At 37.1% G+C, this 22695-nt stretch overlaps 1 protein-coding gene across 1 annotated transcript in view; it reads left to right on the forward strand.

Moving 5' to 3' along the window:
• Window positions 1–22695, forward strand: part of LOC138393670 (disintegrin and metalloproteinase domain-containing protein 32-like) — a 109482-nt gene that overhangs the window by 57418 nt on the left and 29369 nt on the right. The window contains exons 12-18 of the mRNA XM_069485048.1: window positions 2914–3091; window positions 7522–7614; window positions 9825–10023; window positions 16963–17071; window positions 18317–18500; window positions 20647–20697; window positions 22485–22659. Of these exons, the coding sequence (XP_069341149.1) occupies window positions 2914–3091; window positions 7522–7614; window positions 9825–10023; window positions 16963–17071; window positions 18317–18500; window positions 20647–20697; window positions 22485–22659 (989 nt within the window). The remainder of the gene's footprint in view (window positions 1–2913; window positions 3092–7521; window positions 7615–9824; window positions 10024–16962; window positions 17072–18316; window positions 18501–20646; window positions 20698–22484; window positions 22660–22695) is intronic.

Below are 22695 nucleotides of genomic sequence, written 5' to 3' on the forward strand. Positions count from 1 at the left end.
GTTCTCAGCATCTGGTAAACAACATTCTATTGTCCGTGTCAATGAAATCAACTTTTGTAAATTCCACATATGAATGAGGTCATGTGGTGTTTGTCTCTGTGCCTGGGTTATTTCACTTAACACATAGTGCCCACAGTTTCATTCATGTTGCTGGAAATGACAGGATTTTTGTCTGTTTCATGGTGGAATAGTATACTAGTGTGTGTGTGTGTGTGTGTGTGTGTGTGTGTATCAGTTTTTCTTTATCCATTCATCTGTAGATGGGCATATAAGATTGATTCCATTATCTTGGCTATTGTGGACTATGCTGCAATGAACCTGGGGATGCAGTTGTCTCTTCAACATTCTGATTTCATTTCCTTTGGTTATATACGTAGCAGTGGATTCCTGGATCATATGGTAGCTCTATTTTTAGTTTTTTGGAGGAAACTTCATAAAGTTTTCCATAATGGTTTTGTAATTTATATTCCCACCAAGAATGCTTATGATTTTGACTTTAGTCTATCCTTGACAACACTTGTTATTTTTTGTGTTTTTCACAATAGCTGTTTTCTGATCACAAAGAAAAGAATGAGTGAAATAAAACCTAAAAAATCTCTATACTTTATGCCCATCATTTTGATTTTTGATCTCTGAATTTACATATTTTTGTATTGTTTTTTCCTTAAAAAGTATTATGGTTGTTATTTCTAATACTTTTGGGAAGTCTACTGCCAGACATATTGGAGCTCCTTCTTATGCTATTTGCTTTTTTTCTCCTGTGGCTTTAGGATTTTCTCTGTTCTTGACTTTTGAGAATTTGATTATTTATAACCCTTGGGGTAGTCTTATTTGGATTGAATCTGCTTGGTGTTCTTATACATGGATATTTTTTTCTTAGGTTTAGGAAATTTTCCATTTTTATTTTTTATTTTTTGAAAAGCTTTCTACCCCTCTCTTTTCCTATACTTCGTTTGAAGGCAAACAATTCTTACATTTTAATTTTGTTGCTTTCTCATAGACCTGATGAGTGTTCTTTGTTCCTTTTTCTTTTTTATTCTGTGCATTTTTAAATATTTTGTGTTTGAGCTCACCAATTCTTTTTTCTGTTTGTTCATTTCTGCTTTTGAGACCCTCTAATACATTTTTCAGTTTGTCTATTGTATTGTTCAGCTTTAGTATTTCTGTTTTTTTAAAAAATTATTTTAATCTCTTTGTTATTTGAGCTTTCTCAAAACAGCTATTTTGATATCTCTTTGTGGGTTTACTCATCTCTATCTCTCCAGGGTTGGTCATTTGTGCCTTATTTATTCCATTTGGTGAGATCATATTTCCCTGTTCCACAAGTTCTTAATACTTGTGGAGGTACATCAATGTGTGGGCATTGAAGAATTAGGTATTTATTCTAGTCTTCACAATCTGGCCTTGTTTGTACCCATCCTTCTTCAGAGGACTTTCTAGAGTATAATTATGTGTTGGATTCCACATATAATTGCGATCATACAGTATTTTTCTTTCTGTGTCTGACTTATTTTGCTGAGCATAGTATTCCCTAGTTTCATTCATATTGATGCAAAGGACAGGATATCCTTCTTTTAAAAGACTGAATAGTATTCTGTTGTATATATAACACATTTTCTTTGCCCATTTATACATTGAGGGACACTTAGGTTGATTTCATTCATATCTTGGGTATTGTGAATTTCTACAGCATATTGATAATAGTAAATAATAATGTACTGATACTTGAAAATTGCTAAAAGAGTAAATATCAAATGTTCTTGGAACAGAAAAAAAATAGATATGTCAGGTGATATGTTAATTAGCTTCACTGAATTATTCCACACGATGTATACGTATGTCAGAACATCATGTTGTACCCCATAAATATATACAATTAAAGGAATAACTGTGTGAATGCTCATCCTAGCAATTTGCAGCCTATCTGAATTTTGAGCATTTTGGCTCCTCTAAACTCTAGTTCAATTTATATACAATGATGGGAATACCAACCTCTCTGGTTTGTGGTGGGGATTAAATAATCAAATATATATATATGGCATATAATAGGTTTGCATGCAATGAATGTCAGTTTACTTTTTGCTTTACAGATTATTGCTACATATTGAAACTGATTTATCCTATGGAAATATTCTTTGCAGTTATCTTTGTTAGTGGTATATGGACATAATTATATAAAATCTTGATGAATATACAGTTTTCCTGAGATCTTTGAGGAAGCTCAGGAATAAGCACAGTATTATTTGTTTAATAAAATTTGTTGTTATTAGGTGTTAATTTTTATTTGGAGCAATGTCTGTTCAAATGCTTTGACTATTTTTAAATTGCATTATTTGGGTTTTTTTAGTTGTGCTTAATTTTGTTTTTATAAGGACATGTATTCTAATGAATATAATCACATGACCTCCTTATAAATGATTTTGGCCTCTGAGTACTTGTTATAAACATTTATCATTGCCTGTTAAATTTAACCTTTTGAGGTTGAGTGCCATGGCTCATGCCTATAATCCCAGCACTTTGGAAGGCCAGGGCAGGAGGATCGCTTGAGGCCAGGAGTTCCAGACCAGCCTCGTGAACATAGCGAAATGCTGTCTCTACAAAAAGCAAAATAAATAAATAAATAAATAAACTAGCTGGTCGTGGTGGCACATGCCCGTAGTCCCAGCTATTTGGACATCTGAGACAGGAGGATTGCTTGAGGCAGGAGTGGGAGGCTGCAGTGAGCTATGATCACACCACTGCACATTCCAGGCTGGATGAAAGAGTGAGAGTGTTTCACAAAAAAAAAAAAAAAAAAAAAAAAGAAAAGAAAGAAAGAAAGAAAAACCTTAACATTTTGAACTTAATTTGTATAAAATAGAATTGTGTTTGCAGATATACACTGCCAATGACGTTGTATGGATTCATCTTTAGGCAATTCAGGGGGATGAAGACTTTCAGCAGTTGCAGTTTGAGTGACTTTAAACATTTTGTTTCAAATGTGGGTGCCAGATGTCTTCAGAATAAGCCACAAATGCAAATTGGTCCAAAACCAGTCTGTGGCAATGGCATAGTGGAAGGAAATGAAATCTGTGATTGTGGTACTGCAGAAGTAAGTGATAACCAGGAAATTGATTCATAAATTTCTTGTAGTTGATCTTTTTCATAAATGTTATATATTTCAAATATGACCAAGTACCATGCAGAATATCGACAGTAAGTGAAATCAGGTTGAAATACGTACAAGAAAATTCTTTCTAAGTTTTATGGGTGGAAGAGTTTTCAACATGTTTAAAATGTACTGTAAAAGAATTATTGGTGATGGGAAAAAAGAGAAGTCTAGAATAAGTTTTCCAGTTCCAGACTAAATATTTAAGTTCTTTCCAAATCTCTGCTTAACTTTTGGACCTTTTATAATTGTCTTTTTGAAGATTAATGTGTCAGCAACCGATCACATGTCCTTCAGGGTATTGATTCACAATGGAATTAGTAGTACGGTGAGAAAACCTGTGTTAATATTGCAGTCTGAAAACTAGGTGATTTTGATAATTCACTTGATAGGGAAACCATGAAAATATAATGAACTCAAAAAGCCCAGGGTATAATACTTCAATATGATTCAGTATTTGCAGCAATACTTCTGATATCATAAATTTTCTTGATTAGAAGATAGACAGAAATGATACTAGGGTTTGTTACAGACTTAGGTCCGAATTACTTGTAGCCATATCACATTGTTTTCATTACTATATATAATTTTTATTTCAGCATATTATGGGGGTACAAAAGTTTAGGTTATGTATATTTCCCTTGCCCCCCCACCCTCCCGAGTCAGAGCTTCAAACATGTCCATTCCCCAGACAGTGCGCATCGCACTCATTATGTATGTATACACCCATCCCCTCCCACCCCCACATCTGCCCGACACCTGATTAGTATTATTCCCAAATGTACTCTTAGGTGATGATCAGTGAAACCAATTTGCTGGTGAGTACATGTGGTGCTTATTTTTCCATTCTTGGGATACTTCACTTAGTAAAATGGGTTCCAACTCTATCCAGGAGAACATAAGAGATTCTATATCACCATTATTTCTTATAGCTGAGTAATACTCCAGGGTATGCATATATTTTTATATTATGTTTAACAATTTGATAGGACAAGTCCTCCCTATTTACTTTTCATTTTTTAAAAGAATCAATTTTGTTGGAGTATAATCCACATAAAGTAAAACACCCATTTTAAATGTACAGGTTGATGAGTTTTTACAAATGTATATAACCATTGGTATAATTAAGATAGATTGTTTTCATCATTCCCCAAAGTTTACTCATACTTTTCTGCAGTCTTTTCCACCTCTGCTCTTCTCTGTGAAAGTTATGGTTGTATCATTTTACATTCCTATCTCTAACATATAAAACTTTTGTTTCATCCATATCTGCACCAAAATTTGATGTCAACTTAAAAAATTTTAGCCATTGCAGTGGTTTTGTAGTGATTTTAATTTGCATTTCCTTGATGATTCTAATGTTGTTAAACATGTTCTCACTGGCCATTTTTAAAGTTTTATTTTTAATTGACAATTTTATTTATGGGATACAATGTAATGTTTTAATATATGTTTATACTGTGGAATGATTAAATCAAGCTATTATAACTAACAAATCCATCACCTCACATGCTTATTTTTTTGTGGTAAAAACATGTAAAATCTACTTTTCAAGCAAGTTTTATATTGATGTATAATAGTTGTACATGTTTTTGGCATACATTTATTTTTGATAACTGTATAGAATGTATAGTGATCAAATCAGTAATTGGGATATCTATAACCTCAAATTTATCTTTTCTTTGTGTTAAGAATATTACAATTCTTCTAGCTATTTTAAACTATACAATAAATTATTAACTATAATTTCCATACTATATTATTGAATATTAGAATTTATTCCTTCTAACTATATTTTTGTACCCGTTAACCAACTTTTCTTTATTCCAGTTTTGAAATACACAGAGTTATTATTTTTTATGGTCACTATTCTTTGCAAAGATCACAAAAGTTTATTTCTCCTAACTAAAACTTGGTACCCCTTAATCAACATCTCCCCTTTCCCTATCCAGCCTCCTCCCCCAGTTTCTGGTAACCACCATTCTCTTCTATAGTTCTACAAGTTTATCATTTTTGGATTCCACATATCAGTGAGATCATGCTGCAGTTGTCTTTTTGGGCATGGCATAGTTCCCTGAGTATAATTTCCTCCAGGTTCATTCATGTTGTGAATGAAAAAAATTCCTTTTTTATTGATTGTAAGATTTTTTTTTTATTATGAAGCATTTCAAACATTGGAATGGTATCTATAATAATATTTTGAACAACTATATATTTAACAAATATTAAACATATTGCCATATTGGCTTTATACATGCACACACACATTTTAAATGAATAAAACAGATGCATTTGAAATTTGGTGTGTAATCCTCCTTGACCTAATCTCCTTCCTCTGCACCACCTCCTTCCTTAGATATAAACACTAGCTTGAATTCAGTCTTATCAGTTCCATGCACTTTTTAATGCCTTTGCTACATAGGTGTGTATCCATAAACAATATAAAGTATTGCTTTGCATGTTTTAAAATTTTATTAAATTCTCTCATACTTACAACTTGCTGTATTCACTTAGCATACTTTAAAAATATTATTTCATATTCACGCATATATAACAGTCATTTAAACTGCTGTATTGTTTTCTGTTGTGTGAACATACCATGATTTATTTATCAGCCCCTCTCTCCAACCCAAGCAGTTTAAGGAAGGGAAAATTTAAAGACGTATCTTTATAATTTGTTTGCCAAAGCAGAGCACCAAGGATGTCAGGAATCAATATTTTCATTCCTACCTTTCTCCATGTGCCTTCACTTATTTTACTGCTTTACATTTTGGCCTGGTCCCTGGAATGATTGTTAAGATGTCTTATTAGCAAAAGTTTCTCCACAGACATAGTGGGTGCCCACTGTATATAAGGGGGGAGTTAACATGAGCCAGACATTGGCCAGTGATTAGGTGACTGTCAAGTCTATAGCCATCAAATTGCGTATGTACATTCATATCTATAATGCAATGCCTGTGGGCTACATATCCATGCATATTTTAATTTTTGCTTGTAAAAGACTGTGGTTTAACATTATCAAAATTACGCTTACGAGAATTTCTCCCCACCTCCAAGGGCAGAGCCTGCCCTGCCGGTGTGAAAGTCGCCAGGCTGGGGACCGGGTGGTGCCCCAAACCGCGGCGCGCTACTGCATCTCTTGGCTGCGGAGCCCCGAATGGCGGCTGACCACCGACGGGAAGCCAGCACTGGGGACCGCCGCTCAGGAGTCGGCAGGTGTCGGGGTGGCAGGCTGTCTCAGCAAGCCGCTGGCTGCCCCCCTCCTGCTTCTCTGTCCCGCTGTCTCGGTCAGTGCAGTGGAGGGTCGTGCACTCTGTCCCGCCCCGCGCCAGCCGAATCTTTGGCTGTTTTTAGGGGCAGAGCCTCCCTTTCCGCATTCACCCTCTTTGTCCTGGCCCCGCTGACTGCCAGCGGTGAGGCGCCTGTCTCCAGACTGCCTCGCCTGGTCCAGTGCAGTGTCCACTCGGACCAGTCCCTGCTGCCCAGTGCCGTCCTGGCACAGAGCACCAGGAGTTCAAACGTTCCCGCTGTTGTCTCTCTCCGCGGAGCCTGCGTCCCCTGCCGCAACTTTGCACGGACGTCAGGCGCTTCCCTGCCCGAGCGGACGTGGAGGCCGGTGGGGGAACAGTCCTCCTGTGGTCAGATCATACCGCCCTGGCCGGCCGGGCGGGCACAGCCACCCCATGCTCTGTTCCCGTCGTGTACCTCACTCTCCAGACTGTTGTGAAGTCTCCCATTCACCTCTTTTTCCCCAGCGCTGCTCGTCCCGCGCTGCTTCTCTGCAGAATCACAGTGCTGTTCTTGGGGGAGAGCGAGCCCTTCATTTGTAGTCGTCAGCGTTCTTCACCTCCTGCTCTGGGAGCAGAGAGCCACAAGGTCACCGTCACCACTGATCCGCCATTTTTCCCCTCTGTCTCGCTGTTTAACAATAATCTGCCCCATTAATTCAGCAACTTCAAACTGCCATCTCTGTCTTCTAAGTCAATGAGAACATCATGCTCTGCTTGAGAAAATACCTCCAGGAAGAAAGCTGGTGACTTAGGCCCCTTACCTGATTGTTTCTCTTCTCTAATGGATCATAGTTCTGCTTTGCCTGTTATATAATTTCTGGAAGAAGTAAATTCATCTGTGCTTCGGTATTTTCTAGTTGGATAGGAAGGTAGGTTTCCTTCCCATTACTCTATCATGACTTGAAGTAAAGGACGTAAATTAGTATTTTAAATATTGATATTTAGAGATGCTAAAAGCTATGTCAGCAGCATTTGTATTCTTTCCCAAATGTCAAAAATTAAGCCCATCAATAATATAGCTTCTAGTACAGTTTTTATTGTTGTCAGGATGTATTTTTACTTGTACGTTTCTCTCATTTATAGCAATGTGGACCTGATAACTGTTGTAACCCTAAAACTTGTCGGCTGATAACTGGAGCACAATGTCATTCAGGCTTGTGTTGCAGGAACTGTCAGGTAAGGTTTCCGTTTATTAACATATTTCAAGTACATAGCAAATCATATGCAGGATACTTTAGAGCATTTAGACCTACAGCTGTAAGTCAAAATATAATGATTTTTTTTCCCCCATAAGCTAAAAGGCAATAAATTCAGAATCAGATTTCTGATTTTGTGAACTTTTCCTGGTTGTTCAGGCCTCCTTCTGATGTTAATATTCTCACTGACTTGATTCTGCTGTTTTCTAAGCCTTGATGCAGAACTATTATAGAATTCTTAAATTCAGAAGATCTCCATTGAATGGGATTATTATTCATTTACCATACCTAATAAATTATTATAAATAAAAATGTTATTACTGGTTAAGTATTTATATGTATGTAGTTGAAAGGTGTAGCAGTTTTCCATAATTGTATAAGGAATGAAACTCAGTAGAAGTAACATTTTCCAAACGGTGCATGTAGCACAAAATTTAAAGTCTGAACTTAGTATTCAGAGATGGTTACAAGAAAACCCAGACCAGGTCCGGTGGCTCACGCCTATTATCCCAGCACTTTGGGAGGCACAGGTGGGAGGATTGCTTGAGTCCAGGAGTTTAAGACCAGTCTGAGCAACGTAGCAAGACCTCATCTCTACAAAAAAATAGAAAAATTAGCTGAGCATGGTGACTCATGCCTGTAGTCCCAGCTACTTGGGAGGCTGAGGCAGGTGTATCTCTTGAGCTCAGGAGTTTGAGGTTGCAGTGAGCTATGATAACACCACTGCCCTCTAGCCCAGGCAACAGAATGAGACTCAGTCTCAAAAAAAAAAAAGAAAAGAAAAAGAAAAAGATGGTTTGACTGAAAGATTACATTTTAACTAATATGGTGAAGATGTTGACTTCTCTGTTTTCCTTTTCAGGTCTTCCAATATATTTCTAAGAAGTTTCTCATATGAGAAGACCTGTTGAACTATCTATCATGCATTCTATCTTAACTGTCCTTGACTCATACAGTTTTTTATGTTTTTGTTTTCTAGAACCTTATCTTGTAGTTACATTTTTACCTCTGTAATCTTTTAAGTATCAACTGTAAGTCATCAATTAAGAAATACGAGATAGATGTCCATTTAGGATTCTTTATATAACTTTTTAGAATTCTATATATGAAATATTAATTAACTATAAAATAATTCAGCAGAAAGATTACAGTTGGGTTCCTTTCTCTCCAAAGGCTCCTGTAGTTGAATTGCATCTTTAATTACCTTTCTAAATCTCTCTGCAGTTATTTATGTTTCACGTTTGTCATAGAATTTAAAAGTATTCTACACTTACAAACTATGATTTGAATAAGTATATTTTATTTGAAATAGAATAAATTCCAGTATTTTTACTCAAAAGAAATACATTTTTTAAAAAATTTCAGAATAGTATGAGGGTACAAATGTTTTGGTTACCTGGGTTGTTTTTGTAGTGCTTAAGTCAAAGCTATAAGTGTTCCCATCACCCAGGTGGTGTACATTGTACCCATTAGGTATGATTTCACCCATCCCCAAAAGAAATAATTTTTCTAAGCCAAAAGTTATCTTTCTTCCCTTACACTTGAAACACAAATAAATCTTTGGCTTTCACATTAGTGTTTTGATATACTTTTTCTTTCTTTCTTTTTTTTTTTTTTTTTTTGAGACAGAGTCTCATTCTGTTGCCCGGGCTAGAGTGAGTGCCGTGGCGTCAGTCTAGCTCACAGCAACCTCAAACTCCTGGGCTCATGCAATCCTCCTGCCTCAGCCTCCCGAGTAGCTGGGACTACAGGCATGCGCCACCATGCCCGGCTAATTTTTTGTATATATATATTTTAGTTGTCCATATAATTTCTTTCTATTTTTTTAGTAGAGACGGGGTCTCACTCTTGCTCAGGCTGGTCTTGAACTCCTGACCTTGAGCGATCCACCCGCCTCGGCCTCCCAGAGTGCTAGGATTACAGGCGTGAGCCACCGCACCCGGCCTGTGAGCTACCACGCCCGGCCTGATATACTTTTTCTTATCCATATGTTTTATCGCCTGTTTTAGTTGATAACATTCAATTTATATTTTCATATTATTAGCATAATAATTTATACAAAATACTAATTGACATTAATGAATAACTAGATCAAAAGTACAAATCATCAACACAATTTTGAAGTAAATATTGATGGAAACAACAATCTTATATGTAATGATTTATTTTTTATGATCTAATTTCTATTAGGTTCAAGATTCAGGTTTTGAATGTAGGCCCAGACTGCATCCTGATTGTGACATCAGTGAGTTTTGTAATGGATCTTCATCAGAATGTGGTCCTGATATAACTATACAAAATGGAAATAGATGCAAAAATAGAAGGTTTATGTGTTATGGTGGAGACTGTCCTGATCCTGACGCGCGTTGTGAATCCATATTTGGAGTAGGTAATGTCTTTTTGTTACATCTAAGTAATTGGCCCTCAATATTTTAATTAACATTATCAGAACAAAAAGCAATATTATATATATGTAAAATCTTTCCTGTTTAATATCAACATTAACATTTTCCCATCTTTACTGAAGAATAATTAACAATAAAAATTGTATGCTTTTAGTTTATTTTAATTTTTTATTTCAAAATAATAAGGGGGTACGAGTGTTTTTGTTACACGGCTGACTTGTATAATCTTGAATTCTTGGCTTTTAGTGTTCCTGTCAACAGAGTTGTGCACAATTTACCCACTCAATAGTTTTTACTCTTCCCCCCCACCCTCCCCACTTCTTAGTTTCCAATGTCCTTTACAACACTATATGACCGCGTATACCCATCGTTTATTTCCCACTTAATAGGGAGAAAATGTTGTGTTTTTCCATTCCTGAGAGATACTTCACTTAGGATAATTTTATCCAGTTTCATCCAAGATGCTGCAAAAAGACATCATTACATTTCTTTTTATGGCTGACTAGTACTCCATGGTGTATGTGTGTATATACATATACATGTGTATGTGTGTGTGTGTATACACACACACCCCCCAAAATTTCTCTATCCATTCATCAACTGATGGACACTTAGGTTGATTCCATATCTTTGCAATTGTAAACTGTGCTATGGTATACATGGGAGTGCAGGTATCTTTTTGATATAATGATTTCTCTTTCTTATGGTGAGTACCTAGTAGTGGGATTGCTGGATTAAATGATAGTTTTAGTTTTAGTTTTTTGAGTAATCTTCACATTGTTTCCTATAGAGGTTACACTAATTTAAGTTCCACCAACAGCATTCCTTTTTCACTAAATGCACGCCAAAATCTATTGGTTTTTTGATTATTTAATAATGATCATTCTGATAGGAGTAAGGTGGTATCTATATGTGATTTTACTTTTTTTGCCCTGGATTGGTACCAGTTGTTCTTCGTAGATCTGATAGAATTTGGCTTTGAATCCATCTGTTCTGGTTTTTTTTTTTTTGGTTGAAGGATATTTTAGTACTGCTTCATTCTCACTGCTTGTTGTTAGTCTGTCCAGATTTCTCTTTCTTCCTGATTGAGTCTTGGGAGCTTCTGTGTTTCTAAGAATTTGTCCATCTCCTCTACATTTTACAATTTATGGGCATAAAGATTTTCGTTATATTCACAGACGATATTTTGTATTTCTGTGGTATTAGTTGTAATATCTCCTTTTTCATTTATGATTGATCTTATTTGGGTTCTTTCTTTTCTATTTCCAGTTAATCTGGCAAGAGTTCTATTGATTTTGTTTGTCTTCTCAAAGAACCAACTTTTTCATTGATCCTTTGTTGTTTTTTTTCCAATTTATTTAGTTCTGCTCTGAGCTTTGTTCTTTCTTTTCTTCTTCTCACCTTGGGTTTGTTTTGCCCTTCCTTTTGTGGTTCTTTGATAAATGACATTAGGCTGTTAATTTGTGATCTTTCTGTGTTTTTAATGTAGGCATGTAAGGCTATGAATTTTACCCTTGGGACTGCTTTCACTGTATCCTATAGATTTTGATAGCTTGTGTCCTTATTGACATTGTGTTCAAGGAATCTTTTAATTTCCATTTTAACTTCATCAGTGATCCAAGCATCTCTCAGAAGCAGGTTGTTTAAAAACTTTGTATGACTTTTCATATATTTGAGTGTTTCTCTTGAAATTGTTTTGAGTTTTATTCCACTGTTGTCTGAGAAGATACATGGTATGCTTTTGATTTTTTTTTTTTTTTTTTTTGCATTCACGGAGACTATTTTGTGGCCTAGGTTGTGATAAATGTTGGAGAATGTCCCACGTACTGATGAAAAGAATGTAAATTCATTAGTTTTAGGGTAGAATGTTCTGTAAATGTCTGTTAATTCCATTTGTTCTAGAGTCCGATTTAAATCCAATTTTTTTATTGATTTTCTACTTTGATCTGTCCATCACTGTCAGTGCAGTGTTGAAGTCACCAGCAGTTTATGATGCTAGTGTTCATGTCATTTCTAATATCTAGCAGGATTTGCTTTATGAATCTGGGGTCTTCTGTTTTAGGTGCATATATATTTAGGATTGTTAGGACTTCTTGTGTAATTACTCTCTTTACCATTATATAGTGACTCTCTTTGTCTTTGTTTACCATTGTTGATTTAAAGTCTATTTTATCTGATATGAGAATGGCTATGGCTGCTCTTTTTTGGTTTCCATTTGGTGGGATATTTTTTTCCATCCCTTCACGTTGAATCTGTGTGAGTCCTTGTTTTTTCATCCATTACTGAAATATTTTTGATAGTATGATTTCTTTTCCTCTGGGAAGATACTCAGAAGTGGAATTGTGGCTTCAAATGGTAGATCTACTTTTAGTTCTTTGCGAAATCTCCATACTGCTCTCCAAGGAAGTTGTACTAATTTACTTTACCACCAGCAGTGTATAAATTTTCCCTTTTCACCACATCTGTGCTAACATGTACAGTTTTTGATTTTTTAATAATGGTCATTTTAATTGGTATAAGATGGTACCTCATTGTGGTTACAATTTCCATTTCCCTGGTGCTTAGTGAAGTTGAGTATTTTTCATACATTTTATGACCGTTTGTGTATCTCCTTTTGAAACATGCCTGTTAATGTCATTTGGCCACGTTTTAAGAGGGTGGTTTGTTTTCATCCTGGTGAGATTTTTGAGTTCCGTGTAGATTTTTGGATATTAGTTTTTTGTTTGAAACATAGCTTGTGAATATTTTCTCCCATTCTGTAAAATGTCTTTTTGCTCTTTTATTTCCTTTGCTGTTCAGAATCTTTTTTATTTTAATTGAGTTCTATTTCTCTACTTTCATTTTTGTTGAATTTGTTTTTGAGGTCTTAGTCATAAATTCCTTGCCTATGCCAGTATCCAGAAGAGTTTTCATAGCATTTTTATTGATTCAGGTCTTATATTTAAGTCTTTAAAACATCTCAAGTTAATTTTTGTACATGATGAGAAACAGAGATCCATTTAATTCTTCTCCATGTGACTATCCAATTTTTTCAGCACCATTTATTGAAAAGGGTACTTTTTTCCTCAGTGTGTGTTCTTTTCCAATTTGTCAAAGATCAGTTTGCTGTAGGTGTGTGGCTTTGTTTCTGGGTTCCCTCTTCTGTTCCATTGATCTGTGCCTATTTTCCATATCAGTACCGCACTCTTCTATTTACTATTATCTTGTAGCATAATTTCAAGTCAGGCAACATAATAACCTCTGGTTTTGTTCTATTTGTTTAGGATTGCTTTGGATATCTGGGCTCTATTTTGGTTCTGTGTGAATTTTAGAATTGTTGAGAAAAATTATGTTGGTATTTTGATGGTAATTGCATTGAATCTATGCTTTGGGCAGTATGGTCATTTTCACACTATTGTTCCTTCCAATCCATTAACAGGCGATATTATTTCATTAGTTTGTGTCATCCACCATTTCTTTTCTTCTTATGGGGGTACAAACACTTTGGTTACATATATTGCCTTTGTAACACCTGAGTCAGAGCTACAAGCATGCCCATCCCTCAGAAAGTGCACCCGGCCCCCATTACATGTGAATTTACCCATCCCTTCCTCCCCTCTTGCACCTGGGCAACACCTGATGAATGTTACTTCCATATATGCATCTAAATTAGGGGCAATTTAATGGTGAGTACACGTGGTGCTTGTTTTTCCATTCTTGTGATATTTCACTTCAAAGAATGGGCTCTACTTCCACCTGGGATAATACAAGAGGTATTAGTTCACCATTTTTTATGGCTGAGTCATACTCCATGGTGTGCATATACCACATTTTATTAATCTGCTCATGTATTGATGGACGCTTGGGTTGTTTCCACATCATTGCAATTGTGAATTGTGCTGCTATAAACATTCGAGTGAGGATGTCTTTTTTTTTTTTTTTTATAGAATGTTTCTTTATTTTGAGTAAATACCCAGTAGTGGGATTGCTGGATCAAATGGTAGTTCTATTTTTCTATCTTTGAGGTAACTCCATACTACTTTGCATGAGTTTATACTAATTTGCAGTCCCACCAGCGGTGTCTGAGTGTTCCTGTATGTCCACATCCATGCTGACATTTGTTGTTTTGGGACTTTTTGATAAAAGCCATTCTCATTGGAGTTAGGTGATATCTCAACTCTTTTTTCATTCCTGAGTGAACTTTGTAGAGTCCTTTCTTTTCTGCTTCTGGTTACCCTAGTAAGAGGCTTGTCAATTTTGTTCATTTTATCAAAGAACCAACTTTTTGTTTCATTAATATTTGATATAGTTCTTTTGTTTTGATTTCATGTAGTTCTGCACCACTCTTTGGTATTTTTCTTCTGCTAGATTTGGGATTGGTTTGCTCATCCTTTTCCAGTTCTTTGAGACAATTCATTAGGTTGTTGATTTGTAATCTTTCTGTCATTTGGATATGTACATTTATGGCTATTAACTTTCCTCTCAGGACTGCTTTACCTGTGTCTCATAGATTTTGATAACTTATATCACCTTTATCATTTAGCTCAAGAATCTTTTGATTTCCATCTGAATTTCCTCCTTGATCCAAGTATTGTTTAGCAGTAGTCTGTTTAGTTTTCATGACTCTGTGTAGAGATGCATGTTTCTGTTGGAGTTGATTTATAATTTTATTCCACTGTGTTCTGAGAAGATGCCTGGTATAATTTCTATTTCTTTAAATTTGTTGAGACATGTTTTGGCCCCATTCAACCAGAATATCTGCATGTGGAGGCAGGGCTGTCTGAGACCCCAGCAGTCTGGAGCAGGCCTTACTCCTTTCCACCCTTGCTCATTCCTCAGCTTTCCCTGGGTGTCTGTTGGCAGGCAGGATCTCCATCTCGTTGAGCTCTCCTACATCTTAGATGTAGACTGGCAGGTTCTCTGCCTGGGAATCTAGCCTCATCTGGGAACATGGCCTTCCCATGGGAGGAGGGATGCCCCATGTGCACACTGCATCTGGGACCCACACTGCACTCCCCTCCCCCAATCTGCCCCTGCAAACCTCCGAAGACTAATTCACAAATATCCCCTCTGGGTCCCCAGGAAAGGTGATCAAGACCTGGGGGTATGGGATTGGCTTGCAGGCTTGTCCCTGGGAGGTAGAGATCAAGCTCTGACCATTCCAGGGAGATTCATGCTGGTCCCCAGTCAAACATGGGTTGCCCAGGCTGGTTCAGTGTCCTTCTGCCTCAGGGTGTGCCCTGCTCTGATGGGGCTACTGGGCAAATAGCACCAGGGGGGCCAGCGGTCAGGGAGCTCACAGTCCGAGCACCCCTCCGTCTGCTGCAGGACCCCAAGATATTGTGACTACCCAGAACTAACATTGCCTGTACTGATGGAATCTATGCAATCTCCTTTGATGGATAGACCAATGTCTATAAATGATAGAAAGTGCTAGGATTAGGGGGAGGTAAAGAATTTAAAAAGAATAGTGGAAAGAAAAAATGTAAAGCATACAATTGGCAGGTAAACAGGAGAAACCCTCTTGATTCTAAATGAGAATGGAGAGGGATTAGATGGGCATTAACAGTGACTAAATAAACATAAGAATGATTAATTCTCATAACAATTAAAGGAGGTAGATATTATTATCTGCTTTTATAGATCAGACACTTAGGCTTAGAGAGGTTCACTTTGGAGAAGGTAACTGTACTAGGCAGAATCCTAAGATGACCTCTAAATTTCTTCTGGTGCATACACATTGTGGATGGTTCTCTGACTTTCGGTTGAGGCAGAACCAGGGAATATATGATGGAATATCATTCCTGTGATTAGATCATATAGTAAATTCAAAGGAATTCTGAGGATTTAATTAAGGCTTATAATCAGCCAACTTTGATTTAATCAAAAGGATGGTGTATACATGCATAATGAGTGCGATGCTCACCGTCTGGGGGATGGACATGCTTGAAGCTCTGATTCGGGGGTGGCGGAGGCGGGTAAGGGCAATATATGTAACCTAAACTTTTGTACCCCCATAATATGCTGAAATAAAAAAAAAAAACGGGTGGGGCTGAACTAATCATGTGAGCCCATAAAACACGGAAGATGTCAGAAAGATTCTTCTGCTTGTTTGGAAGAAGGAAGCTATCGTGTTATGGGAGGGTCATGAGACCAAGACCTGAGGGGACTTCTTAAAAGATGAGCAATCCATGGCAGATAGCTAGCAAGAAAATGGGACCTCAGTCCTGCACCTGCAAAAAACTGAATCCTACCAAGAACCAGTGAGCTCTGTAGGAGACTCCAACTTCAGATGACACTACAGCCCCAACCAAGACCTTGATTTCAGCATAGTAAGACCCTGAGCAGAGAACCCACATATATGCCTTGCTGAACTTCTGACCTGCAGAAACTGGGACTTAATACATGGGTGTTGTTTTAAACTTCTAATTCTTGGCAATTTTTTACAGAGAAATTTAAAAAAAAAAAAGCCAATATAGTAATGAAGGAAAAAGTAGATAAATACATAGTTGTTAATTTTGGTCTATTCAGTTTAGACTACCTAAAGATATGATAAAATGTCTTCTCATTGAAGAAGTCTCATTTATTTTGTTACACATCTTGCTTTTTATAAATTCCGACTCACAATCTTGAAGAACAGTGTAGTATTATCTCTCTATTGCTTTCTTCCACAGAATCCTCTTCTAATTTATACTTCTATAACTCTCCCCTCCCCCATATTATCTTTTGTGTTTTAAATGAATGAAAATGAAGCAAAAGGAAGAATAACCATGAGCATTGTCTTTCACTTTACATTTTTCTCTTTCCTTACAACCTCGCTAGGAAAACCTTTGAATTAGATATTAGTGGAGAAAGAGGCCAAGGAAGCATATAACATACTAAGAAATGGAGGAAGGTGAAAAACCAGCATGTGTTTAATCCAAATATATATCTAACTTTGACAGGTTCCCACAGTGCTCCAACTTACTGCTATGAAGAAATGCAAACTCACACAGATAGGTTTGGGAACTGCGGTAAGAATAGCGCAAACAAATATATATTCTGTGGATGGAGGTATGCTATACAAGTATAACTGATACTCTTTTTCTTTTCTATTATTTTTTTTCATTTTTTTCTCTTTCTGTAGTATATGTCATTCAGTCCAGTGTTTTAAAGTATTACATTTGCATGGAAGTGAATCTCAACCCAAAATCTCTAGCCCTGACATCTTTCTTGTGCTATAGGCTAAAATTTCATCTTATTTTTAAATATTTACATATAAATTATCATTAGCTTCCTAAATCCAATGCAAAATTGAAATTACTCATAATCACTGCACCATTGCTCTCCAAATCTGTTCGCTTCTCCTTTTAAAATTGTATTCCCATCTACTTTGATAACTTGTTCCATATAAAGACTGCCCAGTATCTGTAAAATGAAGTTCAATTTCCACTTCATCTAAAGAGCTAGATTTTTGATTAATTTATTTTAAAACAACATTTATTAGGAGCATGTGCCAGATACTGGGCTAAATACTAGATAGAAAATCATACTCATACACTCATGGACATTGTAGACTTGAAAACACAGTACGTAGATTTATGCTTTCTTGATTTGCTTATGCTGTTAGTTTTGTTTAGAAATACCTCACTCTTTCTTTTAAAAGCTTACTAAATTTGTGAGGTTTGACTCAGGTGGCATCTTCTCTAGGAAGTCTTCCCTAACTGTTAAATTAGAATGTATCCACATCTTAAATTTCTGTGAGAATTTGTTAATTTCACTTGTATCATTTTTAATAGAATTTGAGTCATATTTGTATCATAAGCCATAGTAAGAGTATTAGACTATATTATTTTTGAAAGTAGGGCTTACAACTTTTTCATCTTTCTTTCCTTCTGTGAGGGGATATAAAATGTTGGAGTGAACTGAATATTTAACTGTAAATATATAATTTTCACAGTGAATAAAAGACCATTAGTACCATTGAAAGATAAGCTTGTATCAATGTATTTATCCTTTAACTTTTTAATGTAAATGTTATTAAAATAAATAGAAATAAATGTTACTATTAAAACATTACATTTTCCTTAGGTACATTGCCATAAATGAAGAAATGAAGAACCTACCTTTCTACCTACCTTCCTTCCTTCTTTCCTTCCTTCCTTTCTTCTTCCTCTTTCTCCTCCCTCCTCCTCCTCCTCCTCTTTTTTCTTCTCCTTCTTCTCTCTCTCTCTCTCTCTCTCTCTAGTCAAAGAAAGCAAATTGAAAGCACTACTAATAAATGGCTAATGTACAATAATAATTTTATTATGTTTGCAGGAATATTTTATGTGGAAGATTAGTTTGTACTTTCCCTTTTCGAACTCCTTTCCAGCAAGATAGTGGTGATGTGATTTATGCTTATGTACGAAATCGTGTATGTGTAACTCTAGACCCCAGATTGGAGTTCAACAAGCAAGATACAATGGCTATCAAAATTGGCAGTACTTGTGATTTTGGAAGGGTAAATAATTTAAAATCTATTTTTAAAAATCTAGTTTTATTTATTGCTTCAGTAAATGTTTTCACTTAAACATCAAATTTTAATTCATTTCTGATATTATGTAACTTTAAAATGTTTGCAGGAGAAGATTAATAAGCTTAAATAGTAAGAGAAAAATGGGAATGGTTTCATCCCCTTCAGAATTTCAGTGTTATGAGCAGGAAGGCTCCAAGTGTTTGGGGGCTGGAGTGAGAAGGGAAGAGATCTTGGAAATATATTGTGGTGAGGTATTCCATAGCCTGGAAACTTGCTTTTCTTCTCAGGAGAACAAGAAGGAAGAAATTCCACTTAATAATATATGTCTCTCTGTGGCTTTGTCAATAAGAGCACAATTTTTTTTTAAATTTTTATTTCAGCATATTACGGGGGTACAAATGTTTATGTTATGTATATTGCCTATGCCCCACCCAATTTAGAGCTTCAAGGATGTTCATCCCCCAGATGGTGTGCATTGCACCCATTGGGTGTGAAAATACCCATACCCTCCTTCCCCCTCCCACAGGCCTAAAACCCAGTGAATGTTACTACTATATGTGCACTTAAGTGTTGGTCAGTTAAGTCAGTTAATACCAACTTGATGGTGAGTACATATGGTGCTTATTTTTTCATTCTTGTGATATGTCACTTAGTAGAAAGGGTTCCAGCTCTACCCAGGATAATAGAAGAGGTGCTAGATCACCACTGTTTTTTAGTAGCTGATTAGAACTCCATGGTATACATATACCACATTTTATTAATCCACTCATGTATTGATGGGCACTTGGGTTGTTTCCACATCTTTGCAATTGTGAATTCTGCTGCTATAAGCATTCGAGTGCAGATGTCTTTTTTATAGAATGTCTTTTGTTCTTTTGAGTAGATGCCCAGTAATGGGATTGCTGGATCAAATGGTAGGTCTACTTGTATCTCTTTGAGGTATTTCCATATTACTTTCCAGAGAGGTTGTACTAGTTTGCAGTCCCACTAGTAGTGTATGAGTGTTCCTATCTCTCCACATCCACACCAAGGTTTATTGTTTTGGGAATTTTGACAAAGGACATTCTTACTGGAGATAAGTTGTATCTCACTGTGGTTTTGATTTGCATTCCCTGATGACTAGAGATGTTGAACATTTTTTCATATGTTTGTTGACCATTAGTCTATGTTCTTTTGGAAAGTTTCTGTTCATGTCCTTTGCCCGCTTTTTGATAGGGTTGTTTGATTTTTTTCTTGCTGATTTTCCTGAGTTCTATATAGATTCTAGTTATCAGCCCTTTATCAGACGTGTAACATGTGAATATTTTCTCTGATTCTGTAGGTTGTCTGTTTGCTCTCCTGATAGTTTCTTTGGCTGTGCAGAAAAGCTTCTAATTTGATCAGGTCCCATTTATTTATTTTTGTTGTTGCTGTGATTGCCTTTAGGGTCTTCTACATAAATTCTTTGCCTAGGCTGAAGTCTATAAGAGTTTTCCCAACATTTTCTTCTAGAATTCTTATAGTTTCATGCCTTAGGTTTAAGTCTGTTATCCACCATGCATTGATTTTGTGAGAAGTGAAAGGTGCGGATCCTGTTTCAGTCTTCTACATGTGGCTATCCAATTTTCCCAGCATCATTTATTGAATAAGGATTCTTTCCCCCAGTGCACGTTTTTGTCTGTTTTTGTCAAAGATTAGATGGTTATAAGAGGATGGTTTTATGTCTGGGTTCTCAGTTCTGTTCCATTGGTCTATGTCTTTGTTCTTGTGCCAGCACCATGATGTTTTACTATAGCCTTGTATTATAGCTTCAAGTCTGGTAAATTGATGCCTCCCAATTTGTTCTTTTTGCTTAAGATTGCTTTTGCTATACAGGGTCTTCTCTGGTTCCACACGAAGTGTAGAATTATTTTTTCTGCATCTGTGAAAAATGATTTTGGTATTTTAATAGAGATTGCATTGAATCTGCAGATCACTTTGGGTAGTACAGACATTTTAACAATGTTGATTCTGCCAACGCATGAGCATGGCATGGTTTTCTACCTGTTTACATCCTCTGCTATTTCCTTCCTCAGTGAAAAAAATTGATAAGTGGGCAGGTATCTGTTCATTCTGTTGAGCTGAACTTTGTTGCTTTGTTTTCTCTCTTCAGCCATTTTTGTATCTGACCTTTGACCTTTATTCTTTGGATGACTTTACACTGGTGAGTATTTATTGTGCTGATACATGTGTAACACTGTTTTGAGTACTTCCTAGAGTGCTGGTTTTGTATTGATGAATTCCCTCAGTCTTTTCTTGTCTGAGAAAGTCTCTATTTCTCCTTTTTATGAGAAAATTAATTTTGCAGGGTACAAGATTCTAGGCTGGGGATTATTCTGTTTGAGAAGAGTGAGAACGGGGCCCCAGTCTCTTCTTGCTCGTAAAGTCTCAGTTGAGAAGCCTGCCGTTATTCTGTTGGGTTTTCCTTTGTAGGTTTCCTGCTTCTTTCACCTTACAACTTGTAGGAGGGCCTCTTTGGTAGTTATTTCGGTCAGTCTGATGACTGTGTGTCATGGTGTCTTCCTGTTTGCAATCAATCTCCCAGGAGTCTTTTGAGCTGCTTGTACCTGGATATGTAGAATTTTAGCATCGCCTGGGAAATTTTCATCTATTATATACTCAAATAGCTTATCCAACCCTTGTGTATTTTCTTCTTCACCCTCAGGGATTCCTATGATTCTCATATTAGGCCTCTTCACATAATCCCACATTTCTTGTAGACTTTGCTCTTTTCTCTTATTTCTCTGGTCTATCTCTGTGACTGACTTATTTAATTGAAAAGTGTTATCTTCAATCCCTGCTAGTCTTTCTTCTGTTTGGTCTACCCTGTTCTTGAGGCTTTCCACTGTGTTTTGTAATTCCTTGAATAAATTCTTCATTTCCAGAAGTTCTGTTTGATTTTTCCTTAATATTTCCATTTCTTTAGTGAATTTTTCTTCCACGTCCTGGATTTTTTAATGTGATTTCTTTGTGTTGGTTATCCATTTTTTCTTGCATATATTGAGTTTCTTTACAATCCATGTTCGAAATTATTCTTTTGTCACTTTAGTGTTCTGAATTTGGTTGATGCCCATTGTGAGAGAGCTGGTTTTCTCCTTTTGAGGTGTGCTTTCTGTTGGATTCTTTATCCTTCCAGAATTCTTTTGCTGATTCCTTCCCATCTGGATCAGCTGTTGCTTCTTTAGATTTTCATTTTTTTAATTACACATTCTGTTTAGTCTCTGAGTCAGTAGGTGGTGTTTTTGGGTGAGATTTGACCACATCATTTATTATGAGTCAGTAGATGCAGTAAAAGGGTGTGCAGAGTGGCCTCCTTGTCAGTAGGTGGCGCTTGCTTGGAAGGAACGGGATGCAGTGTTTTCGGGTCCTGTAACCAGCTCTTGTTCCTTGGAGTGGCATTCTAGTGCCTCAGGTGGTGGGTCAAGCTCTGGGACTTACAGGTGTGTCTTTACGCTCCACCTCAGTGGTGGCAGTTGGGTGAGTGAGGCTGGGCGGAGCTGGGTTGTGTGAGCCTTCCCTCAAGCTTTGCAAATGCTGTTAGCAGGGGTCAAAGGTCTCTGCTTCTGGGCAAAGCTGCCAGGGAGGGGCTTAAATGGCCCTACTCAGCCAAAAAAATCTGTGTGTGGGGTGGGGCTTCCTGAGACCTGCAATCTGGAGCAAAACTCGCTCCTTTCCACCCTCCCCTATTCTGTGATTTCCCCTGGGGCCTTTGCCAGCTGGCAGGACCTGAAGCCAGCAGATCTCCCCTGGCTGTGATGAGGGCCGGGAGGTTCCCTGCCCAGAATTGCTGCCTGAGCTGGGAGCATGTCCCTCCCGTGGGAGGAGTGTTGCCCCTCAACACAGTGATCTGCCAACCAAATGCACATGCACCTCAGTAGGCTTGTTCACAATCATCTCTTCTGTGCTCCTGGGCAATGCTGGAGACCTGAGTGTATGGGATCTTGTCTGCAGGCCTGTCCCCTGGGTCCTGGAGATGAAGGAGATCAATCTGTGACCATAACAGGGAACGGAGTGTGGGTCTCAAGCCACCCACAGGGTGACCAAGGTGGCTCAATGTCTCTCTGCCTCGGGATTTGCCCTGGTCTCCTGGAGTCACCAGGCAAGTGGCACCCGGGAGGTCTGGCAGGTAGGAAGCTCACAGTGTGAGTACCCCTTTGTCCAC

Source organism: Eulemur rufifrons, chromosome 12, assembly GCF_041146395.1.
Source record: "Eulemur rufifrons isolate Redbay chromosome 12, OSU_ERuf_1, whole genome shotgun sequence".
NCBI lineage: Eukaryota > Metazoa > Chordata > Mammalia > Primates > Lemuridae > Eulemur > Eulemur rufifrons.